This window comes from Nelumbo nucifera, chromosome 8 (assembly GCF_055504915.1).
Source record: "Nelumbo nucifera cultivar China Antique chromosome 8, China Antique-T2T, whole genome shotgun sequence".
NCBI lineage: Eukaryota > Viridiplantae > Streptophyta > Magnoliopsida > Proteales > Nelumbonaceae > Nelumbo > Nelumbo nucifera.
The window spans coordinates 49,460,424-49,479,837 of NC_142656.1; the positions used below are offsets into that span (position 1 = coordinate 49,460,424).

Here is a 19,414-nt window from a genome sequence, read left to right on the forward strand (position 1 = left end):
AAACAAGTCCAGCAGGCCAAAAGAAAGCCCAGCAGTTCTGCATGTTAAATATATCATATTAAGAAAGTTCAAAATTCTTAGACTGCAGTCAACTCAGTGTTTTAAAAGCACAAGGGGCTTTTGTCCCTGAGGCACACACCTTTTTGAAGCAAGGCACAAAATTTTTCAAAACAAAATAAAAAATAATATTAGTTAAAAAAACACAAACTTGAACTTTAAGGAGATGTTTGGCATAGATGCCAATTTCCCAAGAATCGGTGCCACATCGAATCCACATAAGCATTTGAAGAATCAGTGATTTTTTTTTCCTGTTTGGTTGGTTGATGTAGAGAACACTGATGTGGGCCCCACGGCTGTGGTCCCCACTGTGTTCATATGACAGCACAGCATGTACTCTTTGTTAGTTATGTCAGTGTTAGTTGGTAGTTATTTCAGACAGCTTGTTATTTCAGCTTATTATTAGTTTATTTGCCATGTAAAGCATTAAGGGCAATTCTGCCTTTTCTAAAACCCTTGTGTACTTCTGCTTCTCCTTCTTTTCTTCTTCTTTCTTCTTCTTCTTTTCTCCATCTGAAACCTTTTTACTTTTAGATTCAAGACTGATTGTAGTCTTGATCGACTACTGTTGATTGTGCCGATTTCTGGGAAATCGGTAGAAAATCGATCCCTGAAATTGGCCCTGAGTGAGGGATCACCACTTACAGTGATTCCCCGATTTTCAGGCGATTCTGATTTTTGTGGGGTGATGTGGCATCCTACATGGCAAGGATGATTTCACAAGAAATAATGGTAGTACAGTACATGGAATAATAATTTCAATGAAAAATAATCACTCTTTATAATCAATACCAAACATTCTCAAAGGTGATTTCCCAAAAATCAGCTGACATGGAGGAAATGATACCAAATAACCAAAAATGGTGATTTTTGAAAAATCAGGTATGAGAAATCATTATCGATGCCAAACATCACCTAAAAGAAATTAAATGTTTAAAAAAACAATTGGCTCAAATTAAAACACATAAACATAACAAATTAAAATGAATTCATATTCAAAGTAAAAATGTAGAAATAAAAACAGGCATTTCTATATAATGTGGATACTTGCCTTTGGGTTCTGTGCAAGGCCATAAAAGTTAAACCAGATTATTTTATAGCATAAGGTTAATATTTGACACACATCTCCTTTAGTCAATTTATTTTTCTCTCTCCTCGTACGTGCAAATGCACATGCCATTGAATTAGCAACATATAGAACATATCCAAGCACACAACAATTCTAGCATGAGAAACTTTCAGTCTGCTTATTTCTCTCCCAATTGCATTACTTCAGGTAGCTAATGTAAGGTTAAACATCTTGCATTCCTATGTCTACAAGATCGGGACTCCACCTGATGCAGGAGCTGAAGAGGCAAAATTGGAATTTTATGAAATTCTATGTATTTCTGTATTTTTGGACAGTGGGGGTATTTTCATCATTTTGCAATTTTTTGTGGGGCCGAATGATAGGGTTTAGTTTGTGTAGTTATAGTTGGTTTATGTTTAAAATTTCAGAGTCATTGTATAAGTAGGATTAGAGTTATTGAGTCGTTTTTGAATTGAAATAGGATATGACACCTTAGTTTGAATCCTACTAGGATTATTGAGTCTAATAGTTTGACCCCTAAGACTATTATGAGTCGAACAATTTAACTCCTAGGATTATTATGAGTTTAGAGTCTATAAATATGTATGGACGTTTTACACAAAGGCAATGAAGTTTGTTTTGTTTTCTTCAGCTTATGCTAGCTATGGAGAGTGATTCCCATGCCCTAGAGTGATTCTAGGCACCCTGTGAGTGATTCCAGGTATTTTTTCTCTTCTTTCTCTCCCTATTTTCTCTCTTATTCCTTCAAGAAGTCATTACAGCCATCAACAACCATAAAATTCTGATCAAGAAGACTTCAACATTCTCTAAGGACTAGAACTGAGTTGGTCCTACATCACCACCCATGTAAAGGCCACTTGAGACAAGCCCAAACAAGTCCATGCAGGGGTCCTAAATTTCTGGCCCGCATATTTGATTTCTAATCCTGATTTTTTTTTTATCCTTCAAAAAAAAATTCAGGATTAGAAATCAAATGTTGTTTGATGAAAAATGGCTTGTAAAGGATGAGAGAACAACACTAGCAAAAAATGGGGTTGTATTTTAAGATGAACTGCAACTAAAATCACAAGACCAATCTCTTTATATATGGGCCAAAGTTTTAGGACCCTCAGATGGACTTGTTTGGGCTTGCCTCAAGAGGCTTGGTTGAGAGGTTTGGGCTGGAGCCCCCACCCCAGCCACTATGCAAAGTTCGTACACATGGGCTGAAGTGCAAAGTGCACTAGGCGTGCACGCCTTTTCAAAGGGGTTGCACCTGGGAGCAAGACATATACCTTGAAGTGCACTCATTTTTGTACCTAGACACACCTGAAGTGTGCCTTTTAAATCACTGAGTTAACTATGGAAATTTTTTAAATTGAGGAGGTGTTCTACAACATGAATGCTTTTATTTTCATTTGTTTTTGGAATTGCCACATCAACAACAAGACAAAAATGTGTTCTTGAACTGTGTTTTTGTTTTGGAAAGCAAAAAACAAGTTGTTTTGTTCCAAAAAAAAAAAACAATACATGTTTTTGAAACCATCAAAATGATAGTTTTTAAAACAAAAAATATATATATCATAGATATTATATTGTTTATGGAGCATTATATTTAATAACCAGATGAAAACATACTCTTTACACCAGATATTCAAGAGAATGTTTTTGGCTTCAAATTTGGAAACAAAAAACAGCACACATAACCAAGAACAAGTTTTCCGTGTTTTTGTTTTAAGAACCAATTTGTTTTCAAATCAGCTGCTTTTGTTTTGTTTTTGGAACTGGCAACAAGAAAAACAAATTACATTGGAGAACACCTCTATTTTTTTTATCAGCATGAAAAAGAACACCTCTATATTGGCAAGAAGGGTCACTAAAAAGAATAGCAAACAAATAAATTCTGAACATATCATACATTCAAACCAATAATTAAATGCTTTCATAACACAAGAATCTGAAGTTACTCCCTCTTAACTCTGAAACCTGGAAATGATTGGTTTTCAAGTGGAAAGGTCGTGATATTTTCATCCTTTTCTTAAGTACTATGATTTTACAGTGCCAAAGAATGCCCAAGATTGATATGTTTTTTTAATTGAATGTGACTTATAAATCATCAAGATTGGATGAAAATATATCAAATGATTGTTAAGCCTAAACAATTATACTCACTCATTGCATTGATTAGAATAGAGCAGTATATCTAAGGGCCAAAAATCTATCTATCAAAGGCATTGATACACTACACAAGTTCTTCAATCATCAAAAGCTTCCATCGTCATGAAGGTCCTAACAAGCTGGCAATGGGCAGGTTTCAGCCTAAACCTCGAGGCTCGAGGCTCATATTATTATATGCCTCCATGTCAACCTAACCATTCTAAGGAATCTGAATTGGGTCCGGGTCAGGCCTCGAGCAAACCAAGTCTTAAACAATCAATAACCAGCATATGAGCTATTCTTAGGCCTATAGTTGAAAATGCCTGGCTGAGATTGGGATGACCACAGCCTTCTTCCACACATGGATGGCACTTGACATACCATAGGCAAAACCAAAAAGGAGAGAGGACTTAACAGAGGTGCGAAAATTTTAACTTTTCTGTGAATCCTCATCGATATTAAAACATGTCCATATGAATATCAATTTTGAACCTCTTTTCATTTAATGAAATAACAAAACACCTCAATTCTGTCATATAAGTTGTCAAGGAGAAGATAGCCAAAGAATAAAAAAAATTAATAGATCAGTAAATTAAAGTTGGTGCTTTGCAAACCACAATTAATAGTGGTACCCACAAACAAACATTGGGAAAAACCAGAAAACTATCTAAAAAGGAATATGCAAGTGCAATTGCAAAATCTTGCTATTTGGATCTCCGTTCTTCTTTTTAATCACAAGTAACTTTTCAGCCCATCTTCCAGCAAATAGGAGCTTACAAATTAACGTTAGAAATGGTGAAGAACAATATAATTGGAATTATAAAGGAAAAGGGTAATCTTTATTTAGCTTAATCGGAAAGCTAAAATAGATCTACTTGGAAAGCCATTTAAACATTTAGCATCTTTCAGTCCAGTACATAATAAGAAAAAGAAGTTGACATTTTCAAAAGCTCATTATCCCTGGCCTAAAGGGTACAATTCAAGGATATTCACTTAGAATAGCTTATTCGACCAATCACTTAACCGAAAAACAATGGACTGCACTAAGGCAGCACTTAATAATCCTACGTCCCTCCCGAGATCATCATTCATTAAGGTTACTAAAAGTTCATATTTCTACTGAATTTACCAGTCCGAGAATCAATCTAACAGAAGAACAAGAAGAAAAAAGGCGCTTATTATAGTAAAGAGATCTTAAACAGAACAATTCAAAAAAATCTAGATGTCTCTGTCTCCAATATACGAAACAGACCACTATCACTACTAACAAGCAGCAGCAACCATCAATACGAGCTATAATGCGGCGTCCCAAGTTACCCAAATTGGCAGCCAATACACATAAAACGGTCCAAATAAGCAGAAAAGAATCTAAAACCCAATCCAATTCGCCCAAACTCAACCTTAAAGACTAGAAACGCACCAAGAGCAAAACAGATCAAAACCCGATCGTACATACCTTGCGAACGTATCCATACTCGCTCTCCTTCTCTGAATCGTCAAAAGACGTTAATCGAGCTCCATAAACCGACGGCATTTTTCAGAAATCAATGAACGAATGAGAATCAGATACAGAGATTGCCAAGACGCCGATCTAAAACCTGAATTCCAAGATCTGACTAACTTAATTCGCAGGAGATCAGGTGAAAACACTAGAGTTGGAGCAATCCCCAAGGGAATCGAGAGATAGCAGCGAGAAGCCAAGATCCGAAACAGGCGAGACTAGGAGGTTCAGGAGTTCCAGCAATTTTTTCATATGCAAATCCAGATATCCCTACCAACAAAAATCCCTCCCAACAAGTTCCATGATCTGTATCCGAACATCATGCATGGGACTCACCGTAAGACCGGGACCAACCACAAGACCGAGACGGGGGTTTTATCGATCTCCCCACCTCAGAAATCGAATTTGCAATTTAACCTTCTAGGAAAACTGAAATAGGCACCAAATCCGGTTATAAATCACTTTTTATTTTCAACTCCACCCCGTACATATGTCACACATTTTTTACGAAAATGCCCCTACGGATACCGACTGCGTTGAGACTTGAGAGGCCCTCGTCTTCCTCTTCTTCTTCCCCGGAATTGCGTCCTGACCAAAAGGCTACCGACACCGCACCACACTTCATACGTCTTGATCGGAGTTGCGTCCGAATCGACAAAACTGCCTCAACGCACTCGTCTTCGAGAGATCGACACCGGCATGAAGAATATGTCTTGATCGGAGTTACGTCCTGATTGGGTCAAGAAGATGAAACATGTGGATCGGATCATTTGCATATCATACAGCCCGACCCGCGTACATGTTAATTAATGTTACATATTATTAATTAATAGAAATTTTATTTCGATTTATTACTGTTAACAATGATAAATTATTAAATTTCACTAATAGTTGTTAATGAATATTGAGTTAAGTATAACTTAATAGGTAATTAATGGTAAATTATTACTAAAATTATATGTTAATTTACTAATAATTAGTAGAAAAAAATGTAAAAAATAACAGTTAATTAATGGAATATTTATTATAACATCATCTTTTAAGTACAATTTTTTATATTTAATTTTCAGGAAATTAATTATTAGAGTTAATTAAATATTAAGGAAATTAATTTTCCACAAATTAAATATTCCAACAACATAATTAGAACAATTTTTTTCTGAAAATAATTTTATGAAAATTATGTATTGCAATAAAATATCACAATTAAACAATTTTCGAAAATTAATTGAATAAATATCCGAAAAAATATTTTTAAAAAAAAAAATTGAAAACTAATCTGAAAAATTACTAATGATTACTGTAATTATATAATCTAAAGAATAAATTAATGATTATTGTTCTTGTAAATGACTAACTAATTTAATTATAATGTAAATAATTTAATCGTAGTTTTCTGAAATGAGCTTAATTTTGTTAAATTATTTTTTGAAAATTCGTTTAATAAATTCTTATAATATATTAGTTTTCTAAAACTGATAATAATTATTATAATTTAATTCTTAGAGAAAATTATTTACACTAAATATTCCAACGCAACACACTTGACCAAATATCCAAATTCCACCCTATCGACACTTAAACTGGGCGGGAGGATCCTATGTGCCACATGTGACCAAATGTCGGGATTCCGTCAAACTTCCACGATATCGTCAGCACAACCCTAATATCTCTACACCGCTTGGCCAACTAAACTCCTAACAGTCTTGCCTGACGGAGAGAAACGGAGATTCAGCTAAACCTACGCTTTGCTCCGTTGGACTAATCCCTAGGTTTGAACCACCCCCGCTTTGCACCGTGGCATCGTGGGACATCACCCTACAACATTGGTGCGGTCCCCATGCCAATACACTTCGAGAGGACCCAGTGTGCCGCACGCGACCAAATGTCGGGATTCCACCACCAACCATAAAGGTCGGGCGGGGGTGTTATATGGCCGCCAAACCCCCATGGTATTGTCGACGCAACTCTAATTGATACCCCAATGCCAGTCGACCCACTAAACTACCAACGGAGAGAAACGAAGATTCTATGGAACCTCCGTTTTGCTCCGCCGGAACAATCCCAAGGTCTGAACTGCCCCCGCTTTGCACCGTGGCATCGTGGGACATCACCCTATGACATTGCGGTGGTCCCCGGGTCGATACACTTTGGGAGAACCCTATATGCTGCACGCAACTAAATGTTGGGATTCCACCACCTACCACAAAGACCGGGTAGGGGGTTATATGGCCGCCAAACCCCCATAGTATCGTCAGCACAACTCTAATGGATATCCCAATGCCCCTGGGCCCACTAAACTCCTGACAGTTTTGCCCAATAGAGAGAAACGGAATCTCCGTTTTGCTCCGTCGGACTAATCCCTATGTCTGAACCGCTCCCGCTTTGCACTGTGGCATCATTGGACATCGCCCTACAACATTGTTGTGGTCACTAGGCCGATACACTCCGGGAGGACCCTGTTTACCGCACGCGACCAAATGTCAGGATTCTAGCACCCAACCACTAAAACCGAGTGGGGGGTTATATGTCTGCCAAACCAACCATGGTATCGTTAGCACAACCCTAATGGCACATCCCGACGCTGCATGACCCACTAAACTCCCAACGGTTTTGACCGATGGAGAGAAACGGAGATTCTGTAGAACCTCCATTTTGCTCCATCGGATCGATCCATAGGTCTAAACCGCCCTAGCTTTGAACTGTGGCATTGTGGAACATCACCCTACGACATTGCAGTGGTCCACTAGCCAATACACTATGGGAGAACCCTGTGTGCCACACACGACCAAATGTTGGAATTCCAGCACCATACCACTAAGACTAGGTGGGGGTTATATATCCACCAAACCCCTATGGTATTGTTCGCACAACTATAATAGATATCCCAACCCCCCTCGGTGCACTAAACTCCCGACAGTTTTGCCCAATGGAGAGAAACTGAGATTCTACAGAACCTCTGTTTTGCTCCGTCGGACCAATCCCTAATTCTGAACTGCTGCCGCTTTGCATCGTGGCATCATGGAATATCACTCTACAGTGTTGTGGTGGTCCCTGAGCCCATACACTTCGGGAGAACATTGTATGCTGCAAGCGACTTCTGAACCGCCCCCGCTTGGCACGGTGGAATTTTGTGACATTACCTTACGATGTTGCAGTGATCCCCGGGCCGATACACTTTGGGAGAACTCTGTATGTCGTACATAACCAAATGTCAGGATTCCACCACCTACCACTAAGACCGGACATGGGGGTTATATGGCCGCCAAACCCCCATGGTCTCGTTGGCACAACTTTAATGGATACCCCAACGCCCCTAGGCCCACTAAACTTTAGACGATTTCCCCGATGGAGAGAAACGGAGATTCTGCAGAACCTCTGTTTTGCTCTGTCAGATCAACCCTTATGTCTGAACTGTCCCTGCTTTGCACCGTGGCATCGTTGGACATCACCCTACAACAATGTTGTGGTCCCCGGGCCAATACTCTCTGGGAGGACTCTGTGTGCCGCACGCGATCAAATGTTGGGATTCCAAGACCCTACCATTGTGGTCAGGCAGGGGTGTTACATGGCTGCCAAACCCCCATGGTTAGACCTGGTAATTAGGTTGAGTGGGTCGGGTCGGGTCGGGTTGTCAAAATGCTAGACTCTAACCCTAAATGTTCGGGTTAGGTTGGACCCATGGGTCAATTCGGGTCATCCCAAAAAAATAATTGAATTTTAAAAAATAAAGAAAAATTACATGAAAAGTGTCAAAATTAAAAGAGTTAAGCTTCAAATTCCAAATATAAAATAAAAAACTTGAACAGTTAACAATTTAAAGAGTAAACAATAAAAAGTAAAGATTAAAGAGTGGAAACTTCTAACAGTGCATAAATATCCCAATTAGACTTGACAATCGAGTCAGTGGGTTGAGCCATGACCCAACCCATTTTTTTTTCGAGTTTGGTCATATCAGGTCATTTTCACATTCCGGTAGCTAAATATGAGACCCTAACCCTGTTTTTTCAGGTTGGGTTGGGTTGGGTTCGCGGGTTAGGTCAACTTTTTGCCAGGTCTACCCATGGTATCGTTAGCACAACTCTAGTTGATACCCCAACGCAGTTCAACCCACTAAACCCCCGACGGAGAGAATCAGAGATTCTGTGGAACCTTTGTTTTGCTTCGTCGAAAAAATCCCAAGGCCTGAACTGCCTCAACTTTGCACCGTGGCATCGTGAGACATCACCCTACGATATTGTGGTGGTCCCTAGGCCGATACACTTTGAGAGAACCCTGTATGTTGCACACAACCAAATGTCGGGATTCCACCACCTACCACTAAAATCGGATAGAGGTTATATGGCCGCCAAACCCTCACAGTATTGTCGACACAACTCTACTGGATATCCCAACACCCCTGGGCCCATTAAACTCCCGACAGTTTTGCCCGACGAAGAGAAACAGAGATTCTGCAGAACCGCCATTTTGCTTCGTCAGACCAATCCGTATGTCTAAACCGCCCCCACTTTACACCGTGGCAACAAGGGACATCACCCTACAACATTGTTGTGGTCCCCGGGCCGATACACTCCGGGAGGACCCTGTCTACCGCACGAGACCAAATGTCCGGATTCCAACACCCAACCATTAAAACCGTGCGGAGGGTTATATGTCTGCCAAACCACCACGGTATCGTTAGCACAACCTTAATGGACATCCCGACGTCGCTTGGACCACTAAACTCCCAACGGTTTTGCCTAATAGAGAGAAACGGAGATTCTGCAGAACCTCCGTTTTGCTTCGTCGGATCGATCCATTGGTCTGAACCGCCCCAGCTTTGCACTGTGGCATCGTGGGACATCACCCTAAGACATTGCGGTTGTCCGCGAGCCGATACACTGGAAGAACCCTGTGTGTCGCACGCGATCAAATGTCGAAATTCCAGCACCTCACCACTAAGACCAGGTGGGGGTTATATATCTGCCAAACCCTCACGTTATTGTCTGCACAACTCTAATAGATATCACAACCCCCTCAGCCCACTAAACTCCCGACGGTTTTGCACAACGGAGAGAAACCGAGATTCTGTAGAACCTCTGTTTTGCTCCATTGGACCAATCCCTAACTCGGAACTCCCCCTACTTTGCGTAGTTGCATCATGGAACATCACCCTACGACATTGCAGTGGTCCCCGGGATGATATACTTGCGGAGAACTCTGTATGCCGCACGCAACCAAATGCTGAGATTCCACCACCTACCACTAAGATTGGGCATGGGGGTTATATGGCTGCCAAACCCTCGTGGTATCATCGGCACAACTCTAATGGATATCCCAACGCCCCTAGGCCAACTAAACTTCCGACGGTTTTCCCCGTTGGAGAGAAATGGAGATTCTGCAAAATCTCCATTTTGTTCCATTGGATCAACCCCTATGTCTAAACCGCCCCCGCTCTACACTGTGGCATCGTAGGACATCACCCTATGACATTGCAGTGGTCCCCAAGTCGATACACTTCAAGAGAACCCTGTATGCTGCACGTGACCAAATTTCGGGATTCCACCACCTACCACTAAAATTGGTAGGGACCGCTAAACCCTCACAATATCGTCGGCACAACTCTAATGGATATCCCAACGCCCTTGGGCCCACTAAACTCCCGATAGTTTTGCCCGACGAAAAGAAACAGAGATTTAGCAAAACCGCCATTGTGCTCCGTCAAACCAATCCCTATGTCTGAACCACCCCTGCTTTACACCGTGGCATCATGGGACATCACCCTACGACATTGCAGTGGTCCCCGGGCTGATACACTCCGGGAGGACCCTGTGTACCAGACACAACCAAATGTCGGGATTCCAACACCCAACCACTAAAACTGAGTGGGGGGAGGGGTTATATGTCCGCCAAACCACCACGGTATTGTCAGCACAACCATAATGGACATCCCCACGTCGCACGACCCACTAAACTCCCAACGTTTGCCCTTTTACATTCCGACGGGTCAATTTAGACCTCATACTTAAAAAAGGCCATTGTTAGGTACAAAATGCATACTGTTAGTGATGCCATTCACAATCCATTAAAAAATGAATAAAACTAGAGGGGACCCATGCAATGCACATGATTTGTTAAGCAAAAGATAAATAATAAAAAGGGTCATTTACTAAAACACCCCTATAGTTTTATGGATTTACTAAAATCTATCGTATAGTTTGTCTTTTACTAAAATAACACTTATAATTTACAATGGATTTAATCAATCTTCCATTAGATGACAGTGGAAAAGGACAGTGTTGACCATAATGTTCATTTAAATAAATTTAATCGAAAGAAAATATAAATAAAATACCATTTTTACCCCTACTAAGACACGAACAACCACTCTATTGGATATATTTGGTCAATTTTGTTTTTCATAAAAAAAAATATTAAGGATATTTTTTGTATAAAAAATCATGGGTCTAATGGCAAAACAAACACTCCTTAATGAAATGTTGATTTAGTAAATAAGTTGTAAAATATATGGGATATTTTAGTAAAATGAAAACTATAAGGCAGGTTTAAGTAGATATGTAAAACTATAAGGTTGTTTTAGTAAATGACACTAATAGAAACACATACGAGTATGCGGATTATTTTATATTTTCAACTTTTTAAATAATTAATAATTTTTCATATTTTATATACTACTTTTAATAATTTTTTATAATACAAAAATTACAATAATTAATTTTAGTTAGGTTTATTCATCAAACTACAACCAACACGACCAACTTAACCCAAGTTGGTCGGTTTTCTAGTATTTTAGGTCGGCTTTGGTTCAAAAATTTCCCAACTCGACCAAATTGAATCAATTTCACTTTTGCCATTTGAAAACTAACCAAAATCGAATGACCTGACCAATATATATATATATATATATATTATATTTTAAATATAATTTTTAATATGGACAAGTAGGAAATTTCCCATATTTCTTAGTATAAAATGTTTTATAGCATAAATTTAATTTTTAATAATTGCACTATAATTTTTAAAATTTAAATTTAATTTTATAGTTTAAATCTTTTGAACAGACTGACCAAACCAAAAATTCGACCCAAGCCGGTAAAACCCGAGTGGGTTGGTTTTCACAAATGGTGAGTCGGTTTCAGCTAACCAACTCCTAAACCAAACTAGGTCAATTTGGTTGGCCAAATAGCCTACAACCGAACCAAACCAACTCATGAACACACAAAATTTCAACTAAATTAAGAATCTCATATCTGATAAATAATAATAGTTTAATCTCTAATAATTATTGAAAACGTATAGTGAAAATACACAATTATTGAAAATATATTGATAATGAAAAATATACAATAATTATAAAAATACAATAAGTAAGAAAAATATATTAAATTAGCCAATAAATAGTATAATCTCAAATAATACTTTAATATCTAATAAATATTAAACAATAAGTTATAACAAAAATACAATAAACAAAATTTAACAATTTCAATAATAGAAGTTTAATCTCCCATAATTATTGAAAGTTTTCTATTAAATAAAAAAACAAAAATAAATTTATACATAATTAATGAAAATACATCTATCACAAAAAACAACAAATAATTACTGAAATACAAGAAATATTAATATAGGTATATATAATTATATAAAAAATATTTATTAAGAGTTTAAATCACTAATAATAAATATTAAATTTTATAAAAGTTATTTTCTCGAATTATTAATTGATATAAGTGAAATTAGTTATTTACAATATTAACTTATTATTAAAGCTATTTCATTATTAATTTTGTAAAATATTAAATTATTATCAATTTCAATACTATGCTATAATTATTTGTCCACATTTCAGATTTTTTTTAAATTTTTTACATAATTTATTTATTTTAACTAATTTTAAATATCGCTATGTTAAATATTTTTTTATTTAAAATATTTAGTTATTTAAATTCTTAAATAAAATGTAAAATATTTAGATGCTAAAATATTAATTAATTATTTAATTTCCTAATTCATAAAATCATAATTTATACTGTTGTTACATAATTTCATTATTAATTTTGTTACATATTAAATTATTATTAATTCCAATATCATGTTATAATTATTTTTCTACTTTTAATTTTTTTTTAATTTATTACATAATTCTGTTTATCTATTTAAAATCTAGTTATGCAAATATTTAAATAATATGTAAAATATTTAAAATTTTTGTTACTCATTGAATTTAATATTCCATAAAATTATAATTTATACAATTAATACATAATTTTATTATTAATTTTGTAAGATATTAAAATATTATTAATTTCAATATATTTTTCTACTTTTCAGAATTTCTTTACTTTATTACATATTTTCATTATTTTAACTATTTAAAATGTAGTTATGTTAAATATTTAAATAATATGTAAAATATTTAAAATTTTTAATTGAATTTTATTTATTTAAATCTATTACATATTATTAAATATTTTTATATAATTATTTATATATTTATAATATTTTTTTATGATAATTATTTATTGAAATATTTAAATAAGATTTTACTTTTTAATGTTAAAACTTTATTATTTGAGTAAAATTTAAATTGATAATATGGAAAACCATAACTTAAATTGTTAGTACATAATTTTGTGATATATATTTTAAAATTTAGGAGAAAAACTCCCTACTAAATTAGAAATAATTTTGGAGATAAAATGGAATTATACATAATTTAGAAGATAAAAAAGAATTAGAGATAATTTAGGAGAAAGTGGGGGATAATGGGGGAGGTAGTTTAAGAGAAATTTTAGGAGATGAGACTATTTAGGTTATTGGGAAAATGCATCTCATTGGTTGTTTAAAAAATGATATGAAATTAAAAAAAATAAAAAATGTGGAAAAATGAGGAAATTTCTAGATTTCCTTCCTTTAATATATACTATTGGAGATCCTTGCGATGCACAGTATTTCTTACGCGAAGCTAAAAATTATAAATGATCATTTACTAAAATACCCTTAAAGTTTCATGAATTTACTAAAATCTACCCTATAGTTAGCATCTTACTGAAACACCACATATAATTTGCAATGGAGTTAATCAATGGAAGTCTTCCATTAGATGACAGTGTTGACCCTAATGTTCATTTAAATAATTTTAATCTAAAGAAAATAAAAAAAATACCATTCTTGCCCTTTATAAGGCACGGGCAACCACTGTATTGGCTAAGTTTGGTTAATTTTGTTTTTTGTACAAAAAAAATGTTAAGGGTTTTGGAATAAAAAATAATGGGCCTAATGCCAAAACAAACACTCCTTAATGAAAAGTTCATTAAGTAAATAAGTTATAAAATATATGGGAAGTTTTAATAAAATAAAAACTATAAGCTAGGTTTAAGTAAATAAGTAAAACTATAAGATGTGTTGTAGTAAATAACCCTAATAGAATCACAAAAGACTATACAATTGTTTTATATTTTCAACTTTTTAAATAATTAAAAATTATTTATAGTATATATATTGCTTTTAATAAATTTTTTATAATACAAAAATAACAATAATTAATTTCAGTTTGGTTTATTCATCAAACTGATGAAACCTACCAACTCGATCAACTCGACCTGAGTTGGTCAGTTTTCTAGTATTTTAGGTCGGATTTGGTTCAAAAACTTCCTAATTTGACTAAGTTAGATCAATTTCACTTTGTCCATTTCTAAACCAACCAAAATCGAACGAGTTAACCATGGATATATATTAATATTTTATATTTTAAATTTAATTTTTAAAATGGAAAAGTTGGAAATTTCCCAAATTTCTTAATCTAAAAAGTTTAATATCAAAAATCTAATTTTTGAATATATGTTTTAATAAATGCATTATGATTTTTAAAATTAAGTTTAAATCTTTTGAACCGACTAACCAAACCAAAAAAATCGAAACAAACCAATACAATATGAGTGGATCCTTTTTCACAAAAGGTCACTTGGTTACACCTCACCAACTCCCCAACCTGACCAGGTCAATTTGGTTGGCCAAATTGCCTACAACCGAACAGAACCAACTCATGAACAATTAAAAATTTCAGCTAAATTAAAAGTCTCATCTCAGATAAATAATAATAATTTAATCTCCAATAATTATTCAAAATTTATAGCGAAAATACGCAGTTATTGAAAATATATAAATAATGAAAATAATATAATAACTACAAAAATACAAAAGTACTAAAATTATATTAGTCAGTGAATAATATAATTTCAAATAATAGTTTAATCCCTAATAAATATTAATCAATAAGTTATAATAAAAATAGAATAAATACCATGATTTTCAAAATCGGACCAGACCAGATAGTCGGACCGGAAAAACCGAGAACCTGACAAGTGACTGGTTTTGTTTTTCCCCAAAACCGGATATTTGAAAAAAAAACGTTGATTTAGTCAGCAAACCACTGACTCAAGCAGTTGAACCATTCTAACCGTTCAACGGTTTCGACCATTTCTTTTGTTAGAACAGGCCGACTATTTGACCCGGGAACCGAATCCCTGAACGGCTCGTTCTCTAGGTCGGTTTTGAAAACCTTGATAAATACAATAAGTACAATAAATTAAATTTAAAATTTTCAATAACAGTAGTTTAATCTCCAATAATAATTGAACGTTTTTTTGTTAAATAAAAAAAATAAATAAATTTATACATTATCATTGAAAATACATTTATCACAAAAAACAAAAAAAATTACTAAAATACATTAAATATTAATTTTAGTATATAATTATATAATAAATACAGATTAAGAGTTTAAAATTATTATTAATAAACATTATTTTTCTAAAACTCCTTTTCTCGAATTATTACTTGATATAAGTGAAATTATTTATTTACAATATTATGTAAATTTCACTTTTCATATATATTTTTTTAAATTCATTACATAATTTCTTTATTTTAACTATTTAAAATCTAGTTATGTTAAATATTTTTGTCTAAATAATTTAGTTATTTAAATAATAAATAATATGTAAACTATTTAAACTTTAAATATTAATTATTTAATGAATTTAATTATCCATTAAATCATAATAGATACTATTATTACATAATTTCATTATTAATTTTGTAATATATTAAATTATTATTAATTTCAAGATTATGTTATAATTACTTTGACTTTGCAAAATTTTTTAAATTTATTACATAATTTTGTTATTTTAACTATTTAAAATATATTTACGATAAAAATTTAGTTATGCAATATTTAAATGATCTATAAAATATTAATTATTTTATTTGAATTTTATTTAGTGAAAGCTATTACATATTATTAAATATTTGAAAAAAATTAAATTGATAATTCTGAAAAACATAGTTTAAATTGCTAGTGCAAAATTTTGTGATATATTTTATAAAAATATAAAATTATATTTTGTGTTTTTAATAAAAATTTTAAAGTTATTATATAATTTTGTTATAATATTTAAATAATTATTAATTTTTGTAAATAGGAATTAGAGATGATTTATGAAAAAATCTCAACTAAATTAGAGAAAATTTTGGAGATAAATGGGAATTAGAGATAATTTAGAAGATAAATAAAAATTAGTGATAATTTTGGAGAAAGTGGGGGAGGAAGTTTAGGAGAAATTTTAGAATAAGAGATTATTTAGGTTATTGGGAAAGTGCATCATTGGTTGTTACAAAAAAAGTGTTATGTGTATTTTTTGGAATAAAAAAAATTTGGACCTAATGGCAAAACAAACACTCCTTAACGAAAGGCTGATTAAGTAAATAAGTTTTAGTAAAATGAAAACTATAAGGTCGATTTAAGTAAATATGTAAAACTATAAGGTGAGTTCTACTAAATGACCTTAACAGAAACACATAAGATTAGAGTTCACATATGCACCCCACAACGTCCCACGGTACATCTCCACCGTGTATTGGGAACATCTTTGAATGATGGTACCAAAATCAATTATGCCATCATCGGGAGACGCTCCCAATAAACGATTGGGATATGCCGTGGGACTTTGTGGGGCGCAGATGAGAGCTCATAAGTGTATACAATTGTTTTATATTTTCAACTTTTTAAATAATTAATAATTATTTATAGTCTATATATTGCTTTTAATAATTTTTTATAAGACAAAAATAACAATAATTAATTTTAGTAAGGTTTGTTCATCAAACTAATGAAACTAACCAACTCGACCCGCAGTTGGTCGGTTTTCTAGTATTTTAGGTCGGCTTTGGTTCAAACATTCCCAATTCAACCAAGTTAGATCAGTTTCACTTTGGCCATTTGTAAACCGACCAAAATTGAATGACCTAACCATGGATATATATTAATATTTTATATTTAAAATATGTTTTTTAATGTGAAAAAGTGAGAAATTTCTCGTGATTCTTAGTCTAAAATGTTTTATATCATAAATCTAATTTTTATATTTACTTTTTAATAATTGCACTATAATTTTTAAAATTAAATTAAATTTTAAGTTTAAATCTTTTGAACCGATTGACCAGATAAAAAATCGACACAAACCGATACAACTTGAGTGGGTCGGTTTTCACAAAAAGGTCACTTGGTTTCTGCTAACAAACACCCCAACCTGGCCAGGTCAATTTGGTTGGCCAAATAGGCTACAACCGAATTGAACCAACTCACGAACACTCATAATTTCAGCTAAATTACTAGTCTCATCTCTGATAAATAACAATAGTTTAATCTCCTATAATTATTTAAAATTCATAGCAAAAATACATAATTATTGAAAATATATTGATAATGCAAAAAACAATAATTATAAAAATACAATAAGTACTAAAAATATATTAACTTAATCAATAAATAGTATAATCTCTTATAAATATTAATCAATAAGTTATAACGAAAATACAATATGTACAATAAACTAAATTTAAAAATTTCAGTAATAGTACTTTGTCTCCAATAATAATTTAAAGTTTTCTATTAAATAACAAAACAAAATAAATGTGGACATAGTCATTGAAAATTGATCACGAAAAACAATAAATAATTACTGAAATACAATAAATATGAATTTTAGTATATATAATTATATAATAAATACATTATCAGAGTTTAAAATTATTATTAATAAATATTAAGTTTTTTAAAAGTTATTTTCTGGAATAATAACTTGATATAAGTGCAATTATTATTAATTTCAATATTATGTTATAATCATTTTTCTACTTTTCAGAATTTTAATTTATTACATAATTTCTTTATTTTAACTACTTAAAATCTAGTTTGGTTATATATTTTGTTATTTAAAATATTTAGTTATTCCAATAGTTAAATAATATGTAAAATATTTAAATTTAAAAATATTAACTATTATTGAATTTATATATCCGTAAAATCATAATTTATACTATTATTACATAATTTCATTATTAATTTTATAATATACTAAATTATAATTAATTTCAATATTATATTATAATTGTTTTTCTACTTTGTAGATATTTTTTGACTTTATTACATAATTTCGTTATTTTAACTATTTAAAATATAGTTATGATTAACTTTTAGTTATTTCAATAATATATGAAATATTTTAAATTTTTTGTATTTTTAATTTTATTTATTTAAAGCTATTATATATTATTAAATATTTTATAAACATTTAAATTGATAATCCAGAATAAACATGATTTAAATTGTTAGTACATAATTTTGTGATATATTTTGTACAAATATAAAATTATTTTTTTGTGCTTTTAATAAATGTTTGAAAGTATTATACAATTTTGTTATAATATTTAAATAATCTAAAATTTTTAATCCAAACTTTCTTTGCATAGATATAGGAAAAAAGTAGGGGAGATGATAAATAGGAATTAGAGATAATTTAGGAGAAAAACTCCCTAATAAATTAGATATAATTTTGGAGAAAGTGAGGGATAGTGGGGGGGGGGGTAGTTTAGGATAAATTTTAGGAGAAGAGATTATTTAGTTTATTGAGAATGTACATATCATCGGTTATTTCAAAAATGACATGGAATAAAAATAAAAATAAAAAATAAAAATTAAAAATCTATTTACGATAAATTTTTCATAAATTTGTTATTTTATTACATAAATATTTCGTTTTTTCATTGAAATAACATTTATTTATTTTAAAGAAATATTTATGATAAATATTTATATGGTTATTTTACAAAATTGACTAAATAATATCATTATTTTAAATAATGATAATATTTGAAAATTCAAAAATCTCATTTATTACATAATTTTGTTATTTTAACTATTTAAAATCTAGTTATGATAAATATTTAAATAATCTATAAAAATTTTAAATTTTTTTGTTATTTGAATTTTATTTATTTTAAGTTATTACATATTACTAAATATTTGTAAAACAATTAAATTAGTAATCTGGAAAAACAAAATTTAAATTCTTAGTACATAATTTCACGATATATTTTGTAAAAAATATAAAATTATCTTTTGTGTTTTTAATAAGTATTTTAAAGTTATCATATAATTTTGTTACAATATTTAAATAATTCTTCAATTTTTTTAATCAAAATTCTTTAGATAGATATAAAGAAAAAGTAGGAGAGAGGATAAATAGGAATTAGGGATAATTTAGGAGAAACTCTCTAGTAAA

The 19,414-nt window shown here is 32.0% G+C and overlaps 1 protein-coding gene across 1 annotated transcript in view; it reads right to left on the reverse strand.

Moving 5' to 3' along the window:
* Positions 1-5,191, reverse strand: part of LOC104611711 (V-type proton ATPase catalytic subunit A-like) — a 36,265-nt gene extending 31,074 nt beyond the window's left edge. The window contains exon 1 of the mRNA XM_010278891.3: positions 4,740-5,191. Coding sequence (XP_010277193.1) covers positions 4,740-4,817 — 78 coding nt within the window. The 5' untranslated portion in view covers positions 4,818-5,191. The remainder of the gene's footprint in view (positions 1-4,739) is intronic.
* Positions 5,192-19,414: the final 14,223 nt, after the last annotated feature.